The 27,955-nt window shown below is 49.5% G+C and overlaps 1 protein-coding gene across 3 annotated transcripts; it reads right to left on the bottom strand.

Moving 5' to 3' along the window:
* Positions 1 to 2,483: 2,483 nt before the first annotated feature.
* On the bottom strand, positions 2,484 to 27,945 carry MED10 (mediator complex subunit 10). 3 transcript variants are annotated; one of them, XM_037024755.2, is made up of 4 exons: positions 27,734 to 27,945; positions 26,531 to 26,614; positions 24,414 to 24,516; positions 2,484 to 4,369 (listed from the first exon to the last, which is right to left on the bottom strand). In XM_037024755.2, exons 1-4 carry the CDS (start codon positions 27,853 to 27,855, stop codon positions 4,361 to 4,363), a joined length of 318 nt encoding a protein of 105 aa, XP_036880650.1. In that variant the 5' UTR covers positions 27,856 to 27,945; the 3' UTR covers positions 2,484 to 4,360. The 3 variants fall into 3 exon arrangements, with proteins under 3 accessions (XP_036880650.1, XP_017505165.1, XP_017505174.2); XM_017649676.3 differs by lacking the exon at positions 2,484 to 4,369 and adding an exon at positions 21,644 to 22,286; XM_017649685.3 differs by lacking the exon at positions 2,484 to 4,369 and adding an exon at positions 21,644 to 22,249.
* Between the last annotated feature and the right edge of the window lie 10 nt (positions 27,946 to 27,955).

Here is a 27,955-nt window from a genome sequence, read left to right as displayed (position 1 = left end):
CTCAGAACCTCACCCCCCCTGCTTTGAGAGAAATCTTCTGCATCCGTGGATGTTTTGCTGCCCTTGTCTAGCCTGGATTAATACTTAGTCCATAGGCACACACCTGATCATCTGATCATCTACATTTGCCTTCTTACAGCACTAAACTATGTTTTCTACCTTTATCTTGCATCTACCTACCACTTCAGCATTTTATTAAAAATAAAAATAATAATAATAATAGGAGAAATGTGGGATCAACATATAAATCAAGTACAAAAATCAAATGAATATTCATATTTGACCTGATGGTTTATAGGTCATATTGCATGATCAAAACCGAAAGTTTCTGTGATGACTGCCCTTGTACTGTTCACCATGTAAGAATTTATTCACTCTGTAAGAATTCGTTCACCATGTAAGAACTTGTTCGTTATGCTTCAGAAGATTGGAGACTGACGAGAATTAGGCTTGAGATGGATTAATGATTGTACATTGAGCATTGACCCCCCTATACTGAATTTTATTGTTGTTAACAACCATTTGATCAATAAATATGAGAGATGCCCTCTCAAAAAAAAAAAAAAAAAAAAAAAAAAAAAAAAAATGTGGCACATATACACAATGGAATATTTCTCAGCCATAAAAATGAATGAAATCTTGCCATTTTACAAAAACAAATGGACTTAGAGGATATTATGTTAAGTGAAATAAGTCAGATGGAGAAAGAAATATTGTATGATTTCACTTATATGTGGAATCTAAAAAACAAAACAAATAAACAAAGCTGAAATAAACTCATAAACATAGAGACATACAGGCTAGTGGTTGCCACAGGGATGGGGTAAGGGGGCTAATGAAACAGATGAAGAGAGAAAAGACAAACTAGTGAGAATGCTTGAGTTCTTGATCTGGGCGATGGTCACAAGAGACTACACACACATCAAAATTCACCAATCTGTACACTAAGATTTGTGCGTTTTATTGTATGTATCTCAACATAAAAAAAATTAATATATAAGTGAATCAATAATGACCCGTTACCTGGAAAGATTCCAAAATCCCATTCTCTGAAAGTGACCCAAGGCAGAGGACTAAGACAATAAATCACTGAGGATGCCACAGGGGCAATCATGCGATGCTGGCTAGTCTGTAGGCATCTTTGAATATTTTTAGTGCCTTTGGTTTTGACCATTTAGTCAATTTGTAAACCCACATGAAGGACCATGACTTTGTAGATCTGTTAGCAACTCTGAACTTCATACGTTAAAATTGATCAATTGATCAATTGATAGGTGGGTAAATGAGTGGATGGATAGAAGGAAGGATGGATGGTGGATAGTGGATGAATATATGGATGGGTAGACGAATGGACAGCTCGAGGATTGATGGATGGATATGTGGGTAGGTGAGTGGATGTATGTATGGATGATGGTGAATGGATAGACGGACGGAGGATGCAAGATAGATGGCGGATGGAGGGGCAGAGAGATTCTCTACAAAATAAACCTTTCAACTAAACTGAACCTAAAACTTACAATAACTTCAGTTGCCCCTCTATGAAATGGAACTGTTTCTCTCTATAGCCTTTATCTTTGCCTTACAGAATTTGGTTTCCATAAATTAGATGAACTTCTAATGAACCACAAAATGCCTGCACAAAACTCTTACAAACTTCTTTGTCCCCTGCCTTTCTTTGTCCAATTGAACTCTTGGAGAGCAGGGCTTGTGTATGGTCAGCGTACCTGTGTTTGGTTTTCCCATCCCATCTCAGTGTTATCAGGAACCACACACAGTGGCTAAAGAGCAGTTACATGGTTGTTTCTGAATGTGTCTCTTACCCCATGAAAATGCTAAGTAATTCCGTAGGGGCGGGACTGGTCATTGCTGGAATCTGGTTGCACACTGACACTTGTGTTTATTATAATTACTTGTCAAGTGAATGAATAAATGAACAAAAGAACCAATCCCTGGCCTTCTCCTACACCATTAGAAGATATGTCCCCAGCTTTCAAGGGTAACTCAGAAAAAATAAGCACCAGGAAACATGGAAATGAGACTGAAAACAACACCCCCTGGTGTCTGGGAAAATATAATCTGTTCACATTCTTAAATCTAGCATATGACCCCTCATGAACTAGAGAAATCATCTCAAAATATATGCTGATTGTTTATTTCACCCAGAACATGAATTGCTTCACTATAAACAAAATAATGTAGAATATATTAATGCTAAGGTTTATTTTAGGTAATAGTTATCATAACTGAACTGATTGTAATGAAATGGTGACCAAAACTAGGTTTATTTCTTTTCATTCCTAAGCTTCTCAACATTTAGTTTTAATACCATAACAATGGGCTTTCTAGCTAGTGGACAGGACAATTCTGTGGATTTTGCCTTTACATTTTTTTGTAAAACTTCTCACATAAGCACAAGTATGTAACACCAGTTTATTTCTCCCTTGAGTTATAACCAACAGCAGTCCAAAAAAGAGGATCAAACATTCAATGCCACTGATTTATTTTTATGAAACTATTAATATGCATCCAAGATGGCCAGTGCTCACATGGATGAGCATGGCATTCCCCAGTATGGCTAAGGGGACATCCTACACAAACACTTGCAGAGAGCCCAGGGGCTGGGGACGCCCTATGCCGAGAGCAGGTGGCCATGCTCAGCCACACATGCCGGGCCGCAGTGCTAGGCACCTGAGGATTGCTGAGCAGAGGGAGAAGGATCTGAGGTGTGCTCCGGGAAGACCACTCTGGCAGGGGTGAGGGGGATAGGTTTGGGTGAGGGTGGGGAGTGGGTGGGGGAGCATGGGGACCAGTTGGCAGGCTAGTCAGGGAGCAGAGATGGAGAGAGTCAGAGACCTGGAAGCCAACTCCAAAAGGGATGCATTAGCTCCTGGGGGCTGCTGTGACTGGCAGCCACAGAAAGCTACCCTCTCACAGTCCGGAGGTCGTGCTCTCTCTGAAGGCCCCCAGGGAGGATCTGTTCCAGGCCTCCTCTGAGCTCCTGGTGTTATGATGTTCCCCGGAGTTCCTGGGCTTGTGGTCACATCCCCCATGGTCAGGTGGCGGTCTCCCTGGGTGGCTTCTGTGCTGCGTCTCCTCTTCTTACAAGGATGCCAGGGCTGGGTGAGCTCCCCTCCTATGCAGTATCACCTCCTCTTAACCTGAGGACATCTGCAGAGACTCTATTTCCAAATAAAGTCAGAGGCACCAGGGATTAGGACTTCAGCATATCTTTGCAGGAGACACAATTCAGCTCATGACAGACTCGGTGTTTGGCCAACGGCTGGAGGCCACCGCAGCACAGAGTTCTAGCTGATGGCCAGGCTGACAGGTGGAAAACTGAGCTTCTTGTTCCTGAGAGGGGCCCAAAGCAGGAGCCTCAGCCTTGTGTAGCTCCTGGGCCTCCAGCTGTGAGGGACCCAGGCCCCATCTGGCCTATGAAGGCAGAGAAGGTCAGCTGCCCGCCGCTGTCTAGTGTTGTTCTTGGACACCCCATGTCCATCGGAAGTCCCCACTCCCCGAACCTGAGCAGCAAGAGCCTGGGGGTGGTGGTGCATGCCTGGGCCTTGCAGATCCTGGTGAAGGAACCAGGCTTCCAGAAAAAAGCTGCCCACTGGTGTCGTGGGAAGCCCTAGGCTGGGACAGGAGCCTTGAACTAGGGCCCAGCTCTCTGCCTTCAGAGTCCATTTAATCTCACCGGGATCCAGTCTCCTTATCTCTAAAAGGAGGGCTTGGGTGATTTCAGCTTCACACCACTCTGCACCCCACTTTCCTGCCGACTGATACCACAGTCACAGAGGCCGCCCCTCACTCCGGGGATCTTCAGCACTGGCAGCGTCTTCCATCCTAGCTGGAGTCACCCTGACCTTTCCATCAAGTAGTTAATAAACACCTCACACTGAAGGAGCCGTGCTGGCTTTGCGGGTTAGGGGTGGTCAGAGGGCTCCCCCAAGGCGTGGGAAAGCTGCTTCCCAGAACACCGAAGTCTCTTTGGTTTCTGACGGGGTTGGGGTTTACCCACGGCCGAGCTCCAGAGGAGGTGGGCCGGCCGGCGGGCAGCAGAGGGGCCAGAAAAGGGCCTGACTCAGGAACACATGCTGCCGGCCTCCTTTGATCTTCAGAAGTGCTTGACCCCATGGAAACCACACAGTGAGTCTGTCACCACAGGAAACACAGTTGTAGATGTGAGCGAAAGAGCCCCACATGGGTCAGTCTGGACTTGATGCCACTCCAGACTGCCACGCTGGACACCACACCTTCTCACACCACAGTGCAGGTGTGACTGACCCTGCAGAGCGGGAGCCGTGCACACGAGTTCCAAGATGTAACGGGGATGCTGTTGAAAATGTGCAGCAGTGCTGAGTCAGATTTCCTAAAACAGAGGCACACAAGTGGAGAGACAGTTGTCTGGAGAATTCCTAGATCTCCATTTGCCAAGCATTCATATTTTGGGCTATCATATTATCAGTTGGCCACTAATGCATAAAAGGTTATGAGAGAGGAGAAGTACTAAAAATATATATTACAATATTAGGAGAAAAGTGTTCCATAGAACTAACCAGTCTGGCGTCACTTGCCTGTGATCCACACGTACCTGTCTGGTCAGTCACAGGTGCTCGGAAGATGACCGATTTTTTTTTTCACATATTATGCAATTATACATGGGATAGTGACACTCTATGTAGCTTCAAAATCATTATACTTGTTAAACTGGGCAGCTAATAAACTGGAATGCTATTTAATTAGTTAATAAGATGTTTGTGAACTATTTACTCATAAGCTTCATTTAATTGACCTTCATTTTGGGTCTCAAGATAATTCTGACCATATTACCTGCTATCCCAAAAGCCCATAATTATACAGTGAGAGCAATAATCCTTGGGCTTGAGATTTAGTTGTCTCTAAATTAAAGTACTTTCCTTTTGTGGCTACAACCAAAATATCAGCAACTGGTGGGGGGAAGGGCCTGAGAAGTGGAGACGTAGGACTTCAAAGGGTCTGGTGAAGAGGCAGGGGGTTTGCTGTGGTTGCCACAGTTCTGTCTGAGCTTCATTTGATAAGATGCCTGTAAGCACACTGCTGGGTTCCTACCGGGGAACTCTCAGCAGGGACTCTCAGGCCTGCAAACGCCTTCAGGCACAAATGCTCATAAACAGCCAGTCAATCATGCTGAGAAGACATTCCAGCCTGTGCCTTCAGGTCCCAGGGTGTCTTTGGCCACACAGGGTGTTGTGGTGTGTCTCCAGGCAGCCCAGTCTCTACCTCCTCTCTCCAGAACCTAACCTACAGCCCTTGGAGCAGGGACAGGCCACTAGCAGTGACTTGTCATTTGGGACAAGCCAGCACAGTGCTAAGTGAAGTCAGGAGCCCACCTTGCCCTAAACCAGGGGGTCAGGAGGAGCTCACCACTGCTCAGTACTTCCTCACCCCTGGCTGTAGTACCACACTTTCCTCCAAAACCATGGGGATGGTGTTGTGGGTGGCCAGTGGTCCTTAGCCAGCCCCACACACCTGTAACCCCCCCATCTAGAAGTGCAGTATTTTCCTGGGGGTGGGTCAGTCCCGTCACTCACCAGAGGAGTAATGCCTCCAGGGTGACCAGGGTAGGGGTGCTCAGAGCTTCACTCATGGTACAAAGGGGCTGTGGCCAGTGGCAGCGATGACACAGTAGCTGGCAATCATGCTTCCAAAGGGTTTCACTGGCACTCAAGAATCTAATTTGAACTTCACATCTGAATTCAAAACCTGCTATATTTCACTAAAAACTCCAATTGGGCTGTTCTGAAGAATAATCGCCTTTCATATATCAGCAGATGTAGTGATGCTGAAGGGACCAGCCCTCGGCCTGAAAAGGCTTGCAGAGCTTTGTGCAGGGAAAGTGCTGTGCATCCTGGTAGAGGAGCGTGGAGTGGGGCAGCTATCCACCAGGACCAGCAGGCATGTCAGCCAGCATCTGAGGTGGGCCTGGGAGGATGCGTTAACCTGGGGAGGATGGGAGACAGAAGCACGGTGTATTCATCAGCCATGAGGTACACCCTGGGAAGACTGACAGGGCGGTGGGCAGAGGGGAGGATGACAGGTGAGTGTAGCTAGAATTGAGCTGGGAAGAGGCTCAGGGAGATAAAGATCAGGTGGGGCACCAGGGGGAGAAGAGAGGGGCAGGTAGGAGTCAGGTGCACTGCCCCCCAGAACAGAGCTCAGCTGGCTGGAGGGGACAGGGGCAGGGGCAGGGAGAGTTGATGGGGTGAAGCCCCTGGAGCTTGTCTCCTCCCCTCTCTCTCCTCTCTCACAACCACATACACAAGGCCACCCTCAGGAGCCCAGGGAAGGGGGGTCCCCAAACTTTGAAGATGAGAGGACAGCAAAAGGGGTAAACCCTGATGGTGTATTCAAACCTCAAGGGGAAATCCACACATACACGATCCCTACCTCACACTATTCACAAATTTAATTCCAGATAGCTTATAAATATAAATGAGAAAAGCAAAATAATAAAGATTGAAGAAGAAAATGGGAGAGAAGGGAAGAAAAAGCACTAATCATAAAAGGAAAAAAACTGATAAGTTGAGCAACATTAAAACTAAGAGCTTTTGTTCAGCAAAAGACATCACTGAGAGAGGGCAAAAATGACTCACAGAAGGAAAAGATATTCATAAGACATATACCCAATAAAGGTCTCGCATCTAGAGTGAAAAAAATAACTTCTACAAGTCAATAAGAAAAATCCAATAAATCCAGACACTCCAAAGAAATGGGTAGAAGACTTGACAAGCACTTCACAGAGGAAGAGCACCCCATGGCCAAAAAACAGAAGAGAAAATGGTCAATGTCACTCACATCAACAGGACACGCTCCCCACAGGCCGGAGCTGCTGAATGACAGAGGCAAAGCCAACTGTGGGCAGGGCAGACAGTGGAGCTTGGGTCCTCTCCAGGGGACAGTGCACTCGCCACCTGGAAGCAGCACCTACTGACGCCGAACACAGGCCCCCCTCTGGCCCACTGCAGGCAGTCACGTGTACACGTGTGCACCCAGAGACAGGAGCCCAGCAGTGGTCACAGAGCACATTCACAGAGGCCGAGCTTAGAGAGGCTCAGTGCCCACCCAGGACAGAATGGATCAGTTGTGGTGGTGTGGCTACACAGCATGAAGTTACACAACAGTAAGGCAGAGCCAGCATGCGCACAGCACAGGGGCTAATCTCACACACATGGCTGCAGAAGAGAAGCAGTCACAGAAGGGCACAGCCTGGGCACCATGGATAAATGGCTCAAAACAAGGCTGTTCAGAGGGGAAAGTGGGTGCCTTGGAGTGGGAAAGTGACTGACCGGAGGCACGGGGATTCTGGGATGTCTGTGAAGTTGTTTCGTCTCGGTCTCCTATTCCCCTGGTGTGTTTGGCTTGAGACAATTCATTGAACCACGCACTTAGGATTTCTCCACTTCCTGTGGATCTGTTTGCAGTGGACTGAATGGTGGGGCCAGAGATATGTCCCTGTCCTGGTTCCCAGAATCTTGTATGACAAGAGTGAATATCGCCTTATATGGCAGAAGATGTGACTAAGTTAAGGCTCTTGAGAAGAAGAGCTTATCCTGGATTACTCACATGGATGCTCCATATAAAAGAAGGTGTCTTTACCAGAGACACACAGAGACACAGGGAAAGGCAGGTGAGGATGAGGCAGGGACTGGAGGGAGGCTGCCAGAGGCCCAGGGGTGCTGGGCCCTCCGGGAGCTGGCCGAGGCAGGAAGGGTCCTCCTCTAGAGCCATGGGAGGGAGCCCGGCCCTGGCACGTCTTGATCTCAGACTTCTGGCCTCCAGAACTTAAGAAGTTTTAAGCCACTGCATGTGGGGTAATTTGTCGCAGCAGTCACAGGAAAGTCACAACACTCTTACACCTCAGTGCAATGGGAGAAGAAATGGAGCTAGTGACGCCTGAGCCCACTCCGGACCAAGTGCCGCAGAAGAGCTGGGAGGTGGAGCCTGAGCACAGTACAGTGGCCATGCTCTGGGGATGCCAACACCTCCCTGCCTGACATTCCATGGGAAGGCCGTCAGAAGGGGGAGCAGCAAACTCGCCAGGACAGTGCAGCCAACCTGGGGCTGCATGAGGACCTTGCGAGGTCGGTGGTCATGAATCTAAAGTGAGAGCACCAGCCAGGCTGTGCGATTTGCTTCTGCGATGTGTAGGGATGCATGGGGCAGAAGATGGGCTTAATCAGAGCTGGGCTGTTTCCAAGAGAGTTATAAACTGGAAGGAAGACGGCAAGGGGATTGAGAGTGCTTAAAGGAGTGATCACAGGAAGAGCCACAGATCCTCGCTGGGTGAGAACGGAGTGTGGGGCAGTGCTGCTCAGGGGCCTGTGGGAGACAAGCGCATGAGATGATGGGGGATGCACCACAGTGGGGCCCCCAGGAGGCTGGGGAAGATCTCTGGCACTTTGAGCAGGTCACAGAACGGAGAGTCCGTATTCCATGGATTACCCCCAGGGGGGCCTGTGGCATAACAGTGGCCACCCAAGAGGGCTGGAGGGGACACTGAGATTTGGGAGCTGTGATTCAGGGAACAAGGGAGAGGCCCTCAGGTCAGGCACAACAGCAGCAGCACACATTTCAAGAGCCAGCTGGTAACTGGGTTTCCAATTCTCTCCCACTTCTACTCCCCCCGACTCGGGGCTTCTCAACCAGGGGCCACAAACATGCCCAGCAGTGAAAAAGCAGGATGAACAGGGAAATTTCCATGCCAACAGTTTTTCTGGGTGCAAATAATTTTTAATGTCTTTTACTTAAAACAAATGCACGCCTATTAAGCTATAGGGTATTCACAAGCCTTAAAAGTAAGACAAAAAATATATTTTTTAATCTTCTGGTGCAGGTCTTTTATTCCCTCCTGCAGACGGTATGCATCCTGGCAGGAGTCCTCGTGCTCTGACACACAGAGAGGCTTTCGTGGAAAGGGCTGAAGGTCCTCCCTGGACAGCTGCTCCCACCCAGCTCCCGTCCAGCCACAAGGCCTCTGCCTGTAGAAACCCTGGCAGGTGTCAGCCCTGTTGTGCCTCGCAGAGTCTCACACCAATGGAATTGGAAACGTCCACTTGGTTGCCATGCTGGCTGGGGGCTGGCTGATCCGGGATGGCCTCAGCTGGATATCTCACTCTACCCCACGTGGTCTCTCATCCTGGGCATGCCAGCCCTGCCTCATTCACATGGTGCCTGGGCAGGGTTCTCAGAGAGGGAGCGGAAGCATGTGTGGCCCCTTGAAGCCTACACATGGGGCAGACACAGCATCACCTACCACATTCTGTTGGTCAAAGCAAGTCACAAGGTCAGCCCAAATTCAAGGAGCCCAGAGGCTTAGAGCCAGGGAGTAGTGTCATTGCAAACATCTTTACAAAAGCAGTTTTTTCTCTTCTTCCATGCTTCAATCCAGAATCTCTAAGTTAAAGCACCTCACAACCGTTCCCAAGGAAGCACAGCTGAAGGCTCCCTGTACATGTCCATGTGGGTGCACTCGTGTTTGTGGAAGGAAGAGAGTAGAGATTTTAGCAACCATTTGTGAGGATGAAGCATTCATGAATCACATTGCATTAGTCAGAGTCCACACATTTCTTATATTCCCCTCCAACCACCAAAACCCATCCACATGCTGTGCTGTTTCCTTTGCTAATAGGTGCCAGCCTTTCTCCTTTCTTTGTACTTCATTGACCTGCTACTGCTACTGTGTCCAGCCAGGGAAGCAGGGGTCACAGAGGCAGTTCAACAGACACTTCCTATGGGAAACTGTTTACGAAGATGTTAGAAGAGATGTAAAACCAGACCACGAGGCAACCCACAGATTAGCTAGAGCAGGAGGCACCCCCGAGGGCTACCCCAGGGAGAGGTGGGTGCCAGTGGAGCCCAGAGGCCAGCCCTTTTGGTGGGAGCTAGGTCCTCAGGCCTAGATGGCAGGAGCTGGAACCACAGCTAACCAGCAGCACACCGAGACACGCCTGGAGCAGACGAGCAGGAGAGAGGGACCCAGGCTGCCCCAGCCCGTGGGCCAGCCCAGGCCAGGAGCCCAGCAGCCCGTAGGACTAACCATTCGATTGCTAACAAAGGACTGTTTCTGACTCGTGCAGGTAGCCGGGTGCCAGCAGAGCTCTGCTCCACCTCCTCACTACATCTGGATGGAGGAACAGATCCATTATTACCATGGCAGAAAGGGGAGCGAGAGGTAGCCGGTGATGACCGGGGGAGGCTGTGCTGGGCAGGGAAGGACCCTCATCCCCTAAGCTCACACGGCATTGGCCAGAGAAAGTCACGTGGCCAAGCCCAGGGTCACTGAGAGAGCCCCTCCCAGCAGACAGGCACAGGGCCATAGGTGGAAGAGGTAATCCTCCTGCAGAAAGGCGGCTGTGTTGTGTCCAGTGGCTGCAGTAACAAATCGCCACACACTTAAACCACTCGGGTGTGTTCTCTTACATTGCCGGAGGACAGCACTCCGGACTCAGTCTCACGGGGCTAAAGTCACGGTGGCACAGGCTGGTTTCTGCGGGAGGTGCCAGGGAGAGTCCCTTCCTCACCTTTCCTGCCTTGGGGGCCACCTGTGTCCCCTCGCTCATGGCCCCCTCACATCACTCCAATGTCTGACTTCCACAGTCACATGTCCAGTTCTCCCTCTGATCTCCTGCCTCTGCCCTGCGCCTGTAAGGACGCTATTACACTGGGTCCATCCAGATCAACCAGGGCCGCCTCTCCATCCTAATACCATCCGCAGTCCCTTTGCCATGTTCTATCCCAAGACTGGGATGTGGATGTCTTGGGGGCCATAACCCAGCCCACCTCCTCAGCAACAGCGAGGTTGGTGGAACGATGCAGTGTGCAGGGGCCAGGCTCCTGCACCAGCGAGCAGGGCCAAGGAAGGGCAGGGAGGCCTGCTAGAGTCCCCTCCAGTCCTGTTCTTTATGAAGACCACAGTTATGGTGACTTAGAAACAGTCCTTGCACCCAAAGGGGCCCCACTCCCACCCCAAAGGGAAGAAATTCGCAGCTCCTTGCCTGCTGAATCAGCTAGAGAAGGGTCTGTTGCTAATTTTACAGCCCAGTGTCTGACACTCTGATCAGTGAAGTAAACAATAATCATAATCAGGTCTCTTACCCCTTAACAAATTGTGTTTATAGCATTCTGGCTGAGAGCTCCAACTCGGGAATTCATCTCTTGAGCAGATGATTGAGGTCCTGGCTTCCTACAGGCCTGGAGGTCACCTCAAGTCCAAGTCAGGTCAAAACATGGCTTTCTACATCTTCAAGGGAAGTGGAAGGGAGACTGTCTCTTCCTCTAGCCCACTAAAGCGGAGTCTTATATAATGCAATGTGGTCACAGAAGGGACATGCCTTCTCCCTTGTCATTTTATGGGTTCCAGCTGTACTCAAGGGACAGGAGATAATACAAGAATGCGACTCACTGAGGTACATCTTAGGGCATGTCTGCCAGACACAGGTAGGTAAATAGATAGGTAGCTAGATAGACAGACAGACAGACAGTGGGGTTGATGGCTGGATAAAGAGAAAGAGGATAGATAGGTGCTTGTCTGAAAAAAAGTTACTGAGGGGACTCAAAACTATGTGATGTTGAAACTATTGATAGACATGTAGATATCTGCTCCCCACACAGCAAAAATAAAAGAAAGCTGTAGGCAAACACACCTTGTTCAGTCTATGAGAGAAGTTTCTAGCAATTTAATGCCCAGAGGCTGGAATGAAGGGTAGCCTGAGGAAGGACCAAGTTCTGTTTCCCGTGGATGTTCACGGAGAGGCCGTGCGGACACCAGCGCTGCTCTGCAGAAGGACCTCAGCAAGCAGGAGGGCTGGGACCTGAGGGCCTCGGTCCCTTCCAGCTCTCTGTACCGACAGCTCTTGGACTTCATAACTCCAAGGCTTTGAAAATGGATTCCGTCAAAAATAAAGGGGCCCTGGCCCACTAGAGATACGAAGTTTAGGGAGAATCGTGGCTTTTCAGGATCCAGGAGATTATGACTATTTCTACTGTAACTAAGCCTAAAAAAATGAATCTGTGCTTGGGAGGAAGAAAACAGTGGACGAGTGACCCACACCCAGGCCACTGACACCCTAAACCAAGGAAGAACAAAAAACCTACCAACACTTGCTCACAATCAAAGCCAAACAAACATCTTAGACATGGATTGGAGCTTTTGGATAAGACAAGAGTTAAAGCTGAAGTGGCTGGGAGGGAAATCTCAAGTATCTCAGATTTGGTCATTAGTAGGGTGAATGAGAAAGAGAAAGGGAGCTAAGAAGCTGATTCATGACCCATATTGCAGCTGGTGGATTTGGGCCCTGACAAGCCTCAGGAGGGCAAGGGAAGGACCTTGTCTCTGGCGAGGCCCTACCAAATGCCCAGCCTGGGACGGGAAGCAGCCTCCATCCCGCCCTCCCTCTCCCCACTCCAGTCCCCTTGCCTTATTTTTTTGCTGCTAGAATTGCTCACCTCTGCATGAATTTTGTAAATATCTCTTTGTGGCAATCTTGACAGACAGCATTTCTGCATCAGGGCCCCAAGTTCTTCTTGCTAAATTTGACTGACTCTCAGCCCCATCATTTCAGTGAGCAGCTCCTGTGTGCTCCATGTGCCATGGCCTCCATGGCCAACCAGGAGCAGGTGCCACATGCAGCGGGTGTGGAAAGGACAGGGGCCTGACGAGGCTGTGGGCAAGCTGACCTCAGGGAGCATCTTCAGAAGCGGGCAGCCAGTTGGCTGGACAAGGTATTATAATACAGCTTGCCCTTTCCAAATTATGGTTATGACTTTGTTTTGTTTTCCCACTAAAAGAAACACAGGCTCCCCTGTTCCTTGGTCCCACTGGGCTGCTCAGGTGCTGGCAAGGTGAGGTTCTGTGCTACGCCACAGCCATATGCCCAGCACACGCTAGATGGCAAAAGCCACTCCAGCTTCTATGGAGGACAGCCCTGGCCTCTGAGCTGCCACGGCCTCTTGTCTGCTTCAAAACAGCTTTCAGCAGGGAGGACAGTGGCAGTCAAGGTCCCCAGACTGGAGCAAGACCTCTGGGCTCAAAGCCAGTTTTGCTCCCCCAAGGATTGTGGGCGGAGTTCAGTCTCCAGGACAGAGCACCAAAGGGGTAGGTGGGGACGGCCAAGCTCCTCTGCAGGGCTGCTGTGACGAGTGGTGAACCCACAGGGCGAGGCCCAACAAGAGCCCTCACTCTTAGTTTCCTTCTTCCCGTCTCCTCGCCTTTCTAAGAAAGCTCCTAAATGGACTGAAATCTCCTCTGCGTGGGCCTTTCTCTGATCAACAGCCCCTTGCCGACACTCCACAGGCAGGCAAGGAGCACAAGTCCAGGAACATCACCTTGAGCCCCCCAGGGTCTCCCTCCCCTCAAACCCTGGCAGACCCCGCACAGGAGTCGGGGAGCTGCCAACTGAGGCCAGCTGGCTGGGGGAGGTCAAAGGGCAGCTCCAAATCGAAGGGTGGGTGGACAGGGGTGCAGACAGAGAAATAATAACCGAGAGGTATTGCTGGGCCATTCTTTAAACTTTGGGCGCTGGAATCTACACTGCCCCTTAGATATCTGGAGCTCCTACCGCTGGAGCAGAGGCCCCAAGAGCAGGCAGCCACCCCATGGAGGCTGTGAAACCAGTTTGGCCAGTCACCTGGGGAGAGAAGGGGAGGAAGTCGGGGGTCGGGGGAGGAAATGGGTAGGGCAGGTCACAGTCCACATACATGGGAAGGTAGGTATGATTTTGTGAAACTGTGGGTATGTGGTTCTGGATAGAGAAATAAACTTTATTTCTCAGCATGAGAACAGTGAAACAATTTGAAAGCACAGAAGGGAGGTACTGACACTTATCTTTGTCTGACCTTGACGCCAGCCAGCCAAGCAGATACCTGGAGGCCAGAGGAACAAAGAACAGTCCTTCACCTTGTTTCAACCTCTCCTCCAGGCCACACAGGGTCCAGGGCCCGCAGGCCTCTGCAGCCCTCTGCTGAGCAGGCCTCTTGCGCTTGCATCTTGGCTCCTGTGTGAGAGGGCATGCAGGCGCCTTCCTTGGCTTACCATGCCCCTCGCCTGAGGTCTGGACCCTCCCAAGCATTTCCATTGTTCTCGCGACCCACAGACCTCGTCCCAAGTTGGGGAAATTTTCATGACTTTTCAAAATTAAGAGAGAAAGGAGACATGCATACGAGCTCTGTCTGCATACACAATTCCTGGAAGGACACTGAGGAAACTCTTAGCTTTCGTGGCTCACGTCTGCAGTGGGGCTGGAGGGCCAGTGCTCATCAGCACGGAGGAGGTAAGTCCAGTGCAGGGCGTCCGTGCACGATTCCAGGAGGCAGTGGGGAGCCCCTCTTTGGACAGCAATTTGGCAGTAATTATCACAATTTAAATGCATGCAATCCCATTTCAAGAAATTAATCTCAAGGGACACTCTCAGATATTGTTGATGATAGTGAATGACAGTTGATCCTGGGACATTGTTTGCAAGAGCAAAGCGGGAAGGACACAAAGGCCACCAGAGGCAGTGGGGGAGAACACCCCACGTCCTTGCAGTAGGGCCACCAACCAGCCTGAGTGGACCCTGCACATGCTGGCAAGGGAGGCTCTCCAGAGGAAGTTTAAGTAAAAAAAAAGCAAAATGCTGAACAGTGTGTATAATATAATCCTATTTGTATTTTCATAAACAAGGAAGCTGAATATATGCTTAGAGAATCTCCAGTTTGCCTGCAAGGATGTATGTAGCTAATGAAGATGGCGTGGGGGCCTGGAACATGCTGTCCACACTATCTCCATGGCAAACGAGCATATGAAATAACAGAATTAAGTGTACTGTCTACTGTCTGCTGTTGCTTGCTGTGTTAAGATAACATTTGTAGCAACAAAAAACGATTGAAGCTTAACAAGAGGTCCAATAAAAAACAAGTCCAGATCGATACTGCTTAAGCCCTGCTATTTATATATGGGAAGGCTGCTGCACTCTGTGCTGATTTCTGGTCACACAGTGCAGACAGTGAATAGACATTATTAATAATAGTAATGATAAGGGCCTCCATTTGCACCTGCAAGGCAATTAGTTTCACAGCGGGGCATGAATGCATCTCAGCACTAGCATCCCATGCTCCAAAAGGAAAGGGGTCAGACAGCAGTTTACACAGAAGACCCACTCTGTGTTTTGCTTTGTGCCTTAATTTCATAATTCAGCCTTGCCCCAGGCCCCAGCTGCTTCTTTTGATTAAATCAGTGGACAACTGTGTCAGCATGCCTCTGGGACACCTATGCTCCAGTCTGTGCACACTTGTGAGTTAATAAACACCACAGCACAGATGGGCTGCCCAGAGGGTGCCTTAATGCATGTGCATTGTTCCCTGATGTAATGCCATGGGAGAGGGAGGGCCTTTCAGAGTGGGTGCAGGGGTATGTGGGAAGTACATGAAAGAGGACCAATCTCTTCTTCAACCTGAGAGTACCTGAACTCAGTCTCTTTGTGGGAAGGTGACAGAAAGATACAGGACAGAGCTCAGGGCATTTTCATAAGGAAGGTGAGGAGAAAGAGGGAGAGAGAGAGACAGAAAGAGGAAGCAGGGGGCCTGCAGACACCAGCACTGTGCGGGCATCAATCACTCCTCCCAGTGTGGAGAAAAAGGCAGTGGGAATAGGAGGGAGGAAGGATAATGCAGAGGAAGAGGAAGCGAAGTTGAGAATAAACCTGGTGTGGGGCTCTCAAGAGGCTTCTGTGCTACTGCGGCCAGTGCAGATGACAGGACCGCTGTCCCTGGCTCTCCAGACCCTGGTTCCCCCTCATCCATCCAACCCCTTCTGCAGAAAGCCATTTCTGAGCTACTGTACCTCCCAGGTTCCTGCAACCCTGACTCAGGAGCCAAGGCAGAACCACCCCTCCCGTTCCTGGCCTGCTGGAGCATCTCGACTACAGCAGCACCTGGACCCCCTGACATGGGACCAAACAGGCGGGGGCAAAGGCAAAAGCCACATGGGGAGACACCCTGTGGATGTGCAGCAGGGCACAGATGATACCACATGCCTCAGCTCCAGGACACAAGGAGAAACAGGCCACAGATCCACCTCCGCTCTCGAATCTTCATCACTAACATTATCCCCAGTGTTCTCAGAGTGAGCCTGGGGAAGGCCCTGCTTCCTGATGTTTTCTGTTCCAAACTGTCTAAATGATGGGATGTAACATATCCTGGTGCCCTGTACCTTTGGCAGTTAATATTAAAAAAAACCATATTTGCCAAGTAAACTTGAAAAACTCACAATGCTTCATCTGGGATCTAAATTTACTTACATGAAATTTACAGTTCAGCTTTAAGATTCCCCTACAAATAAGTTTCTGCAGAAAACGACCAACAGGAGTGCCCAGGATATGGAAATTCAGGTCTTTCTTTGCTCTGAATGTGCCAGAGCAAACCCTACAGGTTGCCTGACAACTCCCACTTTCAGTCCCCTCCCCTCTTCCCATCTCTGCTCTAAAGGCTGCAAAGCTAAGAAGGAGATCATCTCACCAACTGTGCAATTAGGGGCGATATGGGACACTGTTCTAGCCAATGAGATGCGAACACAAGTCCTGAGGGAGACGATCTTCTAGATAAAATGGCAAAGCCTCCACAGGAGAAAGCTTCCTGCCCATCACCCTTTGCCCTTCTTCTGTCTGGAAGCACTGCAGCCATCTTGTGATGTGAAGACAAAGCCACTTATGATGTGAAGACAATGGCAGAGATGAAAGGCAAACCAGCCAGTGAGGTGCTCCAGCTTATCTGGGCAAACAACTTTTTATTGCTTGTCACCAGAAAAAAACTAACCCCTATCTTTTGAAACTCGCTGTTAGTTAAAATATCCCTAATTTGTTGCCATCATATATTGCAAGAGTAGATAAAGACTAATGATGAGTATAATAAAATAAAATTATAATAAAGTGAATGTACTAAAATTATATACATACGCATGTAAATATATACTTAAATTATGAAATGAGATGTTATATACAATTGTTTTTAAATTTTAAAGTGCTGACGCTATTTCCTGTATAAGATTTCTCACCCATTAAGAACCTTCAAAACTTCCAATATAGTGGGAAAAAATGTTTGTGAAAATACTAGCCCTTATTGGGACTACATTCCCCAACAAAAATGGAAGGGTGAAAGGCCCTCCTGAGAGCCCCCAGTGGTCCTGTCTCTCCCACACAAGACCCTTAACTAAGTGGGCAGTAAAAGGCTTTGCAGAATGTGACTCGGTCACAGAAGCCCGAAGAGCTGATCGCAGGAGCGAACGGCAAACCAACACAGTCCTGCGGAACACCAGGCGGGGACGTGACAGAGCCCGAGGGGCCGGGAGCTGCAAGCCTGCACCCATCCGGCAGCAAAGGGACACAGGAGGAGGGGTGGTCCCACCCATCAGCCACTTAGCTGATCCCCACTCTGCTCCAGACGATGCTGGAAGAAGGGCAAGACTACACACTCCATCAGTGCATCTCTCGTTTCCTCAGCCTGGGCACCTCCAGTTGCAGCCGAGGCTGGCCCCCTTCCTGCTTTCATTCTCCTAACGGCTCTGCTGTCAAAGCGGCTAAGAAGGCTGCTCTTGGGTCTCAACTGGTCTGTGCCCACCCCGAAGTAATGCCTCCCTTCTGTCTTGGATGTCCTATCTCAGCAGGAAACATTTTAAAGACAGTAACAAGGGCCTTGAGCACCGGCTTCTCTCAGCGGCTGGTGGCACACTGTGAAGATGTCGCCCGCCACCCCCTCCTCCTACCCCCACTCCAACAACCAGCTCTGCGCACCCTCCAGGGTGGGCCAGCATGTGAGGTGTGATGGGCAAAAGAATCAGCTGTTCTGGGAATCAAGGCTGGCAATCAGACTCAGCAAAAATTAGGAGAGAAATAATAAAAGTATGAGACTTTATTGACTGATTGGTCCCTACCATGTCCCAGCACCAGAGGGAGCATATACCTTTGTCAGTCTGCACGGGCCACCGTGACTAGCGCCACAGACCAGGCAGCTCAAACAACAGACATTCATTTCTCATGGCTTCAGGGGCTGAAAGTGGGCGCTCGGGGAGCCGGCGTGGTCAGATCCTGGTGAGAGCCCTCCTCCTGGTTGCAGACGGCCACCTTCTCCGTGTCCTCCTGTGGCCTGTCCTTAGTGTGTGTGGACCAAGAGGCATCAAGCCCTCCAGCGTCTCTTCCTCTTCTTCCTCTGGTACCAGCCACCCTATTTGGTTAGGATCCCACTCTGAGACCTCATTCACCCTAAATTACGTCTTCACAGGCCCCATCTCACATACAGTCACACTGGGCATCAGGGCTTCAGCACAGGACTTTGGAGGGGACACAATCCCATCCTCATTGTATATTCAGCATATATGTCTGCACCTGTGTATGTTCACACAGGGAGCTCACGATGCAGGTATGCAGTGTATAAATACACACACAGAGACCCACGTACCCATATGCATGCATTATCACTATATTGAAATGATCATTTAGTATGACTTTGACTACCTCTGTCACGTAGGGACAACCAGCTAAACAGAACAAAAGATCTGAGAACTAGAACAACACGAAATGAGGGTCCCTGAGGTCCCCACTACCTGTGTGGCTACATGGGTAGCCTGTGTGTTGCCACCTTCCAGACAGGTGTTACTGACCACTTTTGGCACCTGAATTCCTGCTAATGCCCCTGAGCAACTGTCCTTTATGCTCTGCACCCCCAGGTCTCCCCCAAAGCAGCAGTGAGAGCAACCCCTGCCTACCCGGGAGGTTTCTATGTGTGCGAGGCCACCAGATTTCTGCAAGTAGCAGGCATTATCCTCTCGCACAGGCCAGCACACACCTGCCCACTTGTAATCCCTCCACATGAGGTGTGGGGGTATTTCCAAGCCTCGCCATGACTTGGTCCGGCCCTCTCCATCCCCTACCATCCCCACCCCATGCACTGGTCCTCTCAGCTGAGGCCCCTGACCACAGGCCACCTGGGCCAAATCCAGCCCACAACTTCCGGGGGGCAGGAAGCCCTCACAGTGGCCTTCCATTCTGGGTTCATAGCCTGCTGTGAGTGGGGACAGGGAAAGCTCGGGAAGCTGGTGTGAGAGTGAAATGAGGTCACACTCAGTGATGGAGGCTATTAGCTGTCATTGCCACCACCAGATGTCAGGGAAACACATCAAGTCCTCTCCAGAAAATCACTTTCAGCTTGCCCTGGACTCCCAAGGTCAGTGGCAGTCAGAGCACCCCCTTCATTGGCATTTGGAGGCCAACTCTGCCTCAAAAGCCACATAAAGCGGGTAGGATCACTACGGCTACCACAAACCTGGGCCTCCAGGCAGACCCGAGAACGTCCCAAACGGCTCGGCTCAGGGATCCCAAAGCAGACCTCAGCAGGCTGGCCCCAACTCACCAGCCACACATCTACAGGCCATCAGCCAACACGTCACAGGCTCAGTTTTTGCCCCATTGAGAGTGAAGGTTGCTATTATGTTGGTTCAGTAATGCAGCACTGTCCACTATGGGGAGCCAGGTAGGAAACCGGCTTTGTACAACGTTGCTACACTGTGTAGTCAGCTTGTGACCAGGATGGTTCCCAATGCAGAGGGCTCACCCCTCCATTGCCCTTGGAAGAGTAGTTGGCATGTGTGCAAATACACAAGCACAGGACCTGGGGAAGATAGGGAACCACAGCAAAGACAGCCCTTGGCTCCGTGTATAGCTATGTTTTAAAATTAAATGGACATGTGTGCCTGTGGATAAAGTGAAGGTTCCTATAGCCAGGATTCTCACCTGGCCCTGGCACTACACGTGTGGGGAATATGTTGCTATTGACTCTATATAAAGAGCTCCGCCCAGTGCTCTGGGCGACATGGTGGCACAGCTGCACTGCTGCCTAAGAGCAGAGACTGGAGTGGCAGCAGCACCAACGACAGAGACTGAGACGGCTGCGGGGACAGAGAGGCCCAGAGGCAGAGACCGGCTTGCTGCATGCAGACTCGCTCTGAGTACACAGAATTCTAGTGATTGACCTGCCACCATGGGGAAAGAGTTGGTTATAAACCCTTTCACCCCAAGAATGTTCCATTGTCACTCTCTGGTCTCACTGAATCCGTAATGAACTTGCCCAGACTGTAACCCACTGGCAAGACATCATATTTTTGTTCACAGTGCATTTACCAAAAAATAAAAATAAAAATTTACGTTTTCTTCTGGCAATGGTATTCATATAGATGACTAGTCAGGGCTCATGTGTTATGTGCCACCAGAACCTGCATTCACCAGCTCAAAAGGCCAGAAGGCCCAGCATCAAACGAGGTGCAATCAGGCCCCTCTCCTCTGCTGGGCACCAACCCAAGCCTCTCCCAGCACCGCCACAGAGACCTGGTTGGTCTGTCTTTTTTTCTTTTGTGTTCAATAATTTAATTTTTTCCTTTCAAAAAGCAGAAAATAATCTTATGGGACAAGGAAGGAGACAAGTATCACTTCTGCCTCTACCTGGATACCGATTATTTTGGTTTTCATCAGCCCTTGCCCTCAGACTTGGTCTGAAACACATTGGCATGTGACTTTGGGCATAGTTAGACTCCTTGAGCCTGTTTCAGGCCCTGTAACATAGACAACAGCTCCCACAGCTCATGCACCTTTGATAAGGATCTGCAGGGACTCACGGGGATGGTGCCAGGGAGGGGCCCGGGGAGCCGCGCCACAGGCCTCATGCAGCAGCTACAGCAGGGCAGTTACATGCTGGAAAACCAGCAGGGGAGGGGCGCTGGCTCCAGGACCTAGGGGACCAGGGCATCCCATCAAATGGAAGCCATGTGCCCAAGATGGGGCTCCTTTTCTGACAGTTTTGGAGAGAATGTAACTGCTAATGCCCAGGCAGCAACTCCCTAGGAGGCCTGGTCCTACACATCAAGTAAGACTCCCCTGGGAAGCAATGGCACACTCTAGTCCCCCATCCCAGAGGGGCTCAGCGGGGACGCCGAAGCCTGGGCTCAGGCCCTCACTTCACTACCACACTCACCGTTACACGCTGATGGGATGAAGTCCTTAGAGAATGGCTGTCAGATCCAAGCAGGCGCATAGTCACCAGGGACAGTCGCTGGAGGAAATCCGACAGCACAGGCTCCCCGGGCCCCAGCATAGAGTCTCTGACTACCAGGTCTAAATGAAGCCCACATTTCTAATGAAAGAGTCCAGGCCATTCTGACGCAGGCGGCCTCAAAATCTTTCTCAAGAGAGACTGCACTGGGGCCTGTGACTCAAAGCGCAGCCTGCAAAGGGAGGGTATCACCACCACGAGAAACACAGGCTCCCAAGGCCTGCCGGGACGTGCTGAGTCCAGATGCACACCTGACCAGAGCCCCCAAGCCATCCATCAGCACACTGTGGGGGCCAGACACAGCCCTGGGGGCCGTTTCCGAGTGTCAGTAAATCTGCCTTCTTTACTATTTGCTATGCCCTCTATGAAACCTATTGTGAAGAAATCAGAATTCTGCACTTTGCTTTAGCTTTTCCTTCCTCAGGGTCTGGAAAACAAATATTAATCACACTTTGGGGAAATAATTGACTGTTTGCAAGATCCATGGTAGTAATGCTACAAAAGAGTTATAAAAATGATTACATGGACTACGTCATTAAATACTTGAAAGGTTTATTATATGCTCATGCCTAATTGAAATCTATGTAAACAGAGTTAACACTGAACATTGTTTACACTTGAAAATATAAAATATAAAACCAACAAAGTACTTCTCATAGTAAACTTTCTAAACTTTATTTTTTTTTAGCTTTCTCTGACACCATCATAAAATGGAACAGAAGTAGATAAAAAGAAAACTATTAGGTTAAATTTTTTAAAGTTTTTAATTCACCTATTGTATGTTAGTATTTCCAAGACCATTCTGCCACGGAGAATGAACCGCATCACACTCAAACCACGCGATCGCCAGCCATCTGAAAGCTTGAGGACCAGGCAGATGCACGTCAGGGGAGGGGACAGCTGGAGGCACAGGCCTGCAAGCCCTCCAGGCCCCACTATCCCCGATGACAAGGCCAAGGACAGGATGGCTGGAGAACAGGCCCAGGCCAGCGTGTTGGAGCAGCTCACGGGTCTAGCCTGCCTGAAAGTCACAGCAATTCACACAGGGCGAGGAAGATCTTCAGATAGAGGGAGGACGATTAGGAAGCGGGGTGGTCCTCCCCTCGGATGCTTCGATACTTTGCCATGTCTTCTGGAAATACTTTAGAAAGTTCTTGAATCAACAGGTTTTTAAATTTCTAAGAAAAATATACTTTGTTTACTTTGTGACCCATCACCCAAGTTAAAGAATACCCCGTGCATCCCGAGCCCCAAACTCAAAGAGCAACAACTGCGCTCTCCCCTCCCCCAGGCAGGCTTCCCTCTGCAGCCTGCTCACCTCCCAATGGCCCGCAGGTAGCGCCTGCAGCTTCATTACAGGTAAATAATAGTAACACATGTTCAAATACTTCCTCCCTCCTGCTTCACATGTTTAAAAAGCTCCTGTTGTAAGGAGCCAGCTACACAGGTGGAAATGATTTTTGCAGACAGCACATGTAACAGGAACCTTCAAATAATATTTAAGCAAGCAATTATTAACTCAAACCACATCAAAATCACTGTGTGCAAACAGCTCAATCAAAGTTTTTGGAGCACCTGGCTACTCCATATGCCACAGCTTCTTGAGCTTACTTTTTTGTTTTCATCCGACCTTAAAAGTAGCTATCTGCCAGCATCTCAAAACCTTTTCTTATAAGCTACACTACAAAAAGCACTCTGAGCATAAACAGAGATACAAGGCTTATGTAAGTTAAGAAAACATTCCCAAAGGAGACTGCACTTCAACACTACATAACATAACCTTCAGCAGTGTAAATACACAGCCCGCTGGACAAGTGAAGGCCATGGAACTGGGCCTGGAGATGTACCGACCTCAGGTAAGAGACAATGACAAAGGCAGCAACAGATGCGACCTGGAGGCAGATGGCATGGTCCCCAGGCATCCCTGCACCCAGAGGCACTGGGGCTGGCCACCTCAGGAGCACATTACACATGACTACAGCTTGTTCACATGGAGGGGGTTTCTGCAAACAAGCACAGCTTGCTCCTGATCAAAGCTGTGCTACGTCCCAAGGATGATGTGAGTTCAACAGCAACTCAATTCCAAGCTGACAAAGCAGAAATGAAGCTGTGCATGATTACGACAAACCCCACCTCCAGAGCAGGACACCTGTTGGCAGTACAGTCACCTGGGGGAAGAGGGAGGATGCTGGGAAGCCCTGCAACACCAGGGCAGCATGTCACAGGTATGTCACTGTCATCCTGACAGAGCCTCCCCATTCCTCCTCACACTTGGCCAGAGTGAGAGAGACTGCTGAGCCCCAAAAGGTCCCTGTGTGGCAGATCAGACACCAGCTAGGCACACCTGCAGGCTGGGCCCCAAGGTACAGAACATGTGTGCCCCCAGATCCTAGAGCTGAAGCTGTGGTAGCGTCAACAGGACAGAGGGAGAGAGAGAAAGGGTGACAACACTCACAAAGAAAGCAGCTACCGCAGAGGCCGGTCCTCCAGGCCTCTCTGGGAGGTGAGATTCCAGACCCCAAATGGCAGTCAGGGAGCAAAGTGATACACAGTGTTCTAGACAGGGGCGGCAGCATGAGGACAAACAGGAAGGAGAGGGGTTGCTGAATTCCAGCAACAGGAAAAAGGCCAGAGTGGCCAGGCCAGAAGGGACTGGGGGGTGGAGAAGTAGGAAGGGACATTGCATGAGGCCACCAGGAATGGGGGCCATTAACAGGATGGCACCATCCAGCTACAGAGAAAACCACACACAATCCAGTCTGAATATTTCAGCCCATTTAACTAAGAAAAATGCTACAGATGTCAAGTTCAAGATGCAGAGAGTTTTCTAGATCTCATCAAAAGGAACACAAAAGGTAAGTTCTTGGTGGAGAACTATGTGATGAAGGGCACGGTACAATGGGGCCTGGAGCCCACACTAGAGGCAACCCTGAGAAAGAGAAGGTTCAGGGATCCTCTATCCCAAAGAACCACAGGCTAAAGAAGGAACCAGAAAGCATCAAAGTGGGAGCTTAAGATATTAAAGCCTTAAAAATGAAAACAGTCAGTTGGTCAATGACAACTAACAATCCCAAACATTAGCCTGGACTTGCCTAAAAGTAAGGCTGCCACTTCGGCACATGTCATGCTGCCACACAGTCAGCTGATACCCAGCTTTATGTACGACGTGGCAATTCAGAAATCCCAACCCAATGCCGTGACACAGAGACGTTCTACCAAGTACGGAGAAGAATGACATCAGCCCAAAGCTCCCTACACTGGCCCCTGGGTGCAGCATCACTTCCTGCTCCACGGGACAGCCTTACCTTCATTGTGTCAATCTTGCCTTTAACTTGCTCATTTTTGGCGAGGGCCCTCTCCAGGCACTCCTTGGTGTACAGCTGGGGGTTTCGGCCTTGATCTATATACCTACAAACATGAAATATCTCAGTTAACTTTCTCATGGCCGATACCTATTCTCAGTTTTCTTATGGGAAAAAAGTCTGGCTACATACATGGAATTTCAAATGCCCTGTTTAGAAAAACTATGTCCCAGAACCAGGTGACTTAGGATTCCTTCATTTACACAAGTATGGATAACCTGATCTCATATTACTTCTAATAATGATTAGCTCATGAAATCAAGAAGCGATCATTTATACAACAAGCAAGCCTCACAGCCATGCCACTTCAGTTTCAGCATTTGTGCTTTCCAAAAGGCTTCAGGGCCATTACCTTTTGTCCCTCACAACAGGTCCACCTGTGGGGAGCCCCTTTGTAGAGACTGGACCTGGACCCTTAGGGGGTGAGGAGCACAGCAGTTGAGTCCCGCCTCCCCCAGGATTATTTACAAACTGTTTCACCACTTTGCGGGGTGGGGCTGATACTACTTTCCTAGGTACACTTAAGAAACGTAAATTTAACAGAGAGATTCACTCCAATTACTTCTAAACCATAAAACTGATTTCTTGAAATAGTTAATACTCATCCCCGATATATCTTCATAGTCCCACAGATACCACTTAGCACACTGCCTAGATGGAGAGCCCCAGAGGGAGGCTATCTGCCTACTTCTGTACCCTGGAGACCTTCATACCACTCAGCTAAATTACACTATTCATTTCAAGGAAACAAAAACACCACCACGACACTGAGTCCAACGTATGCTTTTTATGCTTCAGTACCAAAAAAAAAAAAAAAATCACTTCAGATTAAATTACTGTTAATGGCATAAAAATTGGCCTTTAATTATGACAGCAAAAAATAAATCACAAGTTGTAGAAATTCCATTTTATTGCAACGTTTTTGAAATGATGGAATTAATGAAAAAAAATTGTGGTTAGTTCTACATAAAATCAGTCCACTAGTGGGAGAAAAAAACCATGACAAGCTCAAGTGTCCTAAATAAACAATGGTTTCAACAGCAGTATCATTCCGGTCAGGCCCTTCCAGACCCAAGGTCTGAATTCCACTTCTGCCAAAACACCACCAACCCCCAGTACTGGACAGAAGGGCTGAGGTTTACATTTTTATCTTTGCTACAGACACACTCTATCTGAAAGATTGGGAGACTACAGCCTGCGTGTCCCATCTCTGCAGACTGCTGTAAAGCTGTGTTGTAAGAAGGGCTTGTATCTCTGACCTTTTGGGATGAAAAACCAAGATAACTTGTCTCTTTACCATTAAAGGCAGAGAGTACTTAGAATACTCTTGCTGTTGGGAGCCAGCTCTGGGAGAGAGAGGCTGCTTGGCAGAAAAACTGGTCCTAGTCAAGGAAGAGCAAGCTCAGGATTTTGGTCTTAACTCTGATACTAACGAGCTGAACAGCCCATTACAGCTACTTACTAGTTCTCTCACCTATGAAATCAGTGTGATAAAATCTGAACTGAAATAAACTAAGTTTATTTCGTGGCTATGTCCTCTGGGCCGTGATGCGGACAGATGCAGACAACTGTCCCACAGAAAACAGTGAGCAGCCCTCCTACTTTACTTATCCTAAGAACCATTTCCTTTTCCAACAGAGCAGACACTGCCATCGCCCAGAACCAGCACTCCAGGGAAGATCGGGAGACATAAAACCAAATTACTTCTCAGGCTGTTTCTGGCTATAATTTTTAAAAATATAGCCCACATAAGACTTTACCACAGGAAAAAAGGAAGTTCCGTAGTTGTCCTTTTGTCTAAGCAAGAATCTGAGAGCCTGTTTTGCTTTTCACATATTTAATAAGCCCATATTCACACAGACCTCTTTCCCAACAATACAACATTAATATTTTTAGTTGCTTAATCTTATTAGAAGATCAGTTCCAAGAAGGCAGGTATTTTTGTCCATTTAATGACTGACATACCCAGCACCTAGGCTGTGCCTGCCACACAGCAGGCACTAAAATACAACAGCACAACATGAGAATTGTGCTTGAACACCACCGAGGATGGTACTTACTCAAAAACTTCTAAAGGCACAGTGATATCATGAAGTTGCTGTCTGCACTTATCAATATCCTGTAAACCTGTAACAATAAAATTCCTGGAGGACAAAGAAAATATGGGGCATCTGGTTAATTCACATGATGATAGCATGTTAATTCAGATGACAGCATGTACACCACCCACCTGGCCAACTAGGACCCACACACAGGCATTCCCGACACAAGCATAGGTTATCTGTGGCTCACAGCTCTTTGGTTAGCTACAGAATTCCTAGCAAAGTTTTGGAGTTATAGAATACTCTCGGATATTTGTTGGTTCTCTTTATAAACTAGAAATTGCCAATATTGGGGGTCAGGAACCAACACCTTGGAGAATCTGATGAAAACTGTCAACATCCTCTAAAAAAAAAAATATCCTGACCTGTACATAATTTTATGTATTTTCAGAGAACCTGTGGGGCAGTGAACTCCACTTTAAGAACCTATTCTCACAAGTCTGGTAGTTCAGAAAGCCACTGCTGCCTGGTTTAATTTTAGCTCCCCTCTGGAGCCTCCTGAACCACTGGGCTAGTCCCCAGCACTGCGTACGGAACTGCGGAAGCAATCACGTTCATGTGCCTGTAGCCCCTATAAAGCTGTAAGCCCTTCCCCAGGGCGATCTATTTGTGTCAGCCTGTTGGACATTCCAGGCGCTAGCACCACGACCAGCAAGCTCAAGGCTGCTGACCAGAAAAAAATAGTGAACGTCCTGGGGCCATTCCCACAGCCCCCCAAATTCCTCCACATTCAGGCCTCCGCAGCGGGTGGTCTCGGAGCCCGCCCCTTCCCGGATCCCCGTGAGTGCATCTCCGTTAAGCCCTCCGCCCCGCTGGGGACAGGGATCGAACTCCCCAGAAGGGCTCGGCAGGGAACCGCTGGGAGGAAGTCACACGAATGCGGGTTCAGGCTTGGGTCAGGAAGCATTATTTCCTCCGAACCGCACTGTCTGGCCGTGACAAAGTCTCCGAATGGGCCCTCAAGGAAAAGTCCCCGCGAAGCAGGGCGGGCAGGGGCCTGGCCTCTGCGCACAGCCTGGGGAGCGAGGGCCCCGGAGGAGCTAGGCGCCGGGGCGGACGGCTGCGGCTAGTTCCCTCCGCGGACCCTTCCTCCCGGCTTCAATCCCAGCCCTGCCCCGCACCGGCGCCCCGGGAGACACAGCCCGATGGGACGCCACTCACAGCTTCTGGTTGAGCCCGGCCTGGCTGCTGGGCTGGAAGTCGCTGACGATGATGCCGAGCTGCCGGATGTTTTCCACGAACTTCTCCAGGTGCTCCTCCAGGTGGTCGAACTTCTCCGCCATGGCCGCGCAACCCTCACGGCGCCAGGCGTCGTCCGGCACCGCCGCTGCCTGCTTCCGCCGCGGCTCCCGGCTACTTCCGCTTCCTCTGGCGGCGGGGCGG

Source organism: Manis javanica, chromosome 1, assembly GCF_040802235.1.
Source record: "Manis javanica isolate MJ-LG chromosome 1, MJ_LKY, whole genome shotgun sequence".
Lineage (NCBI taxonomy): Eukaryota > Metazoa > Chordata > Mammalia > Pholidota > Manidae > Manis > Manis javanica.
Note: the sequence above shows the minus strand (reverse complement) of the source record. Positions and strands in the feature narration are given on the sequence as shown.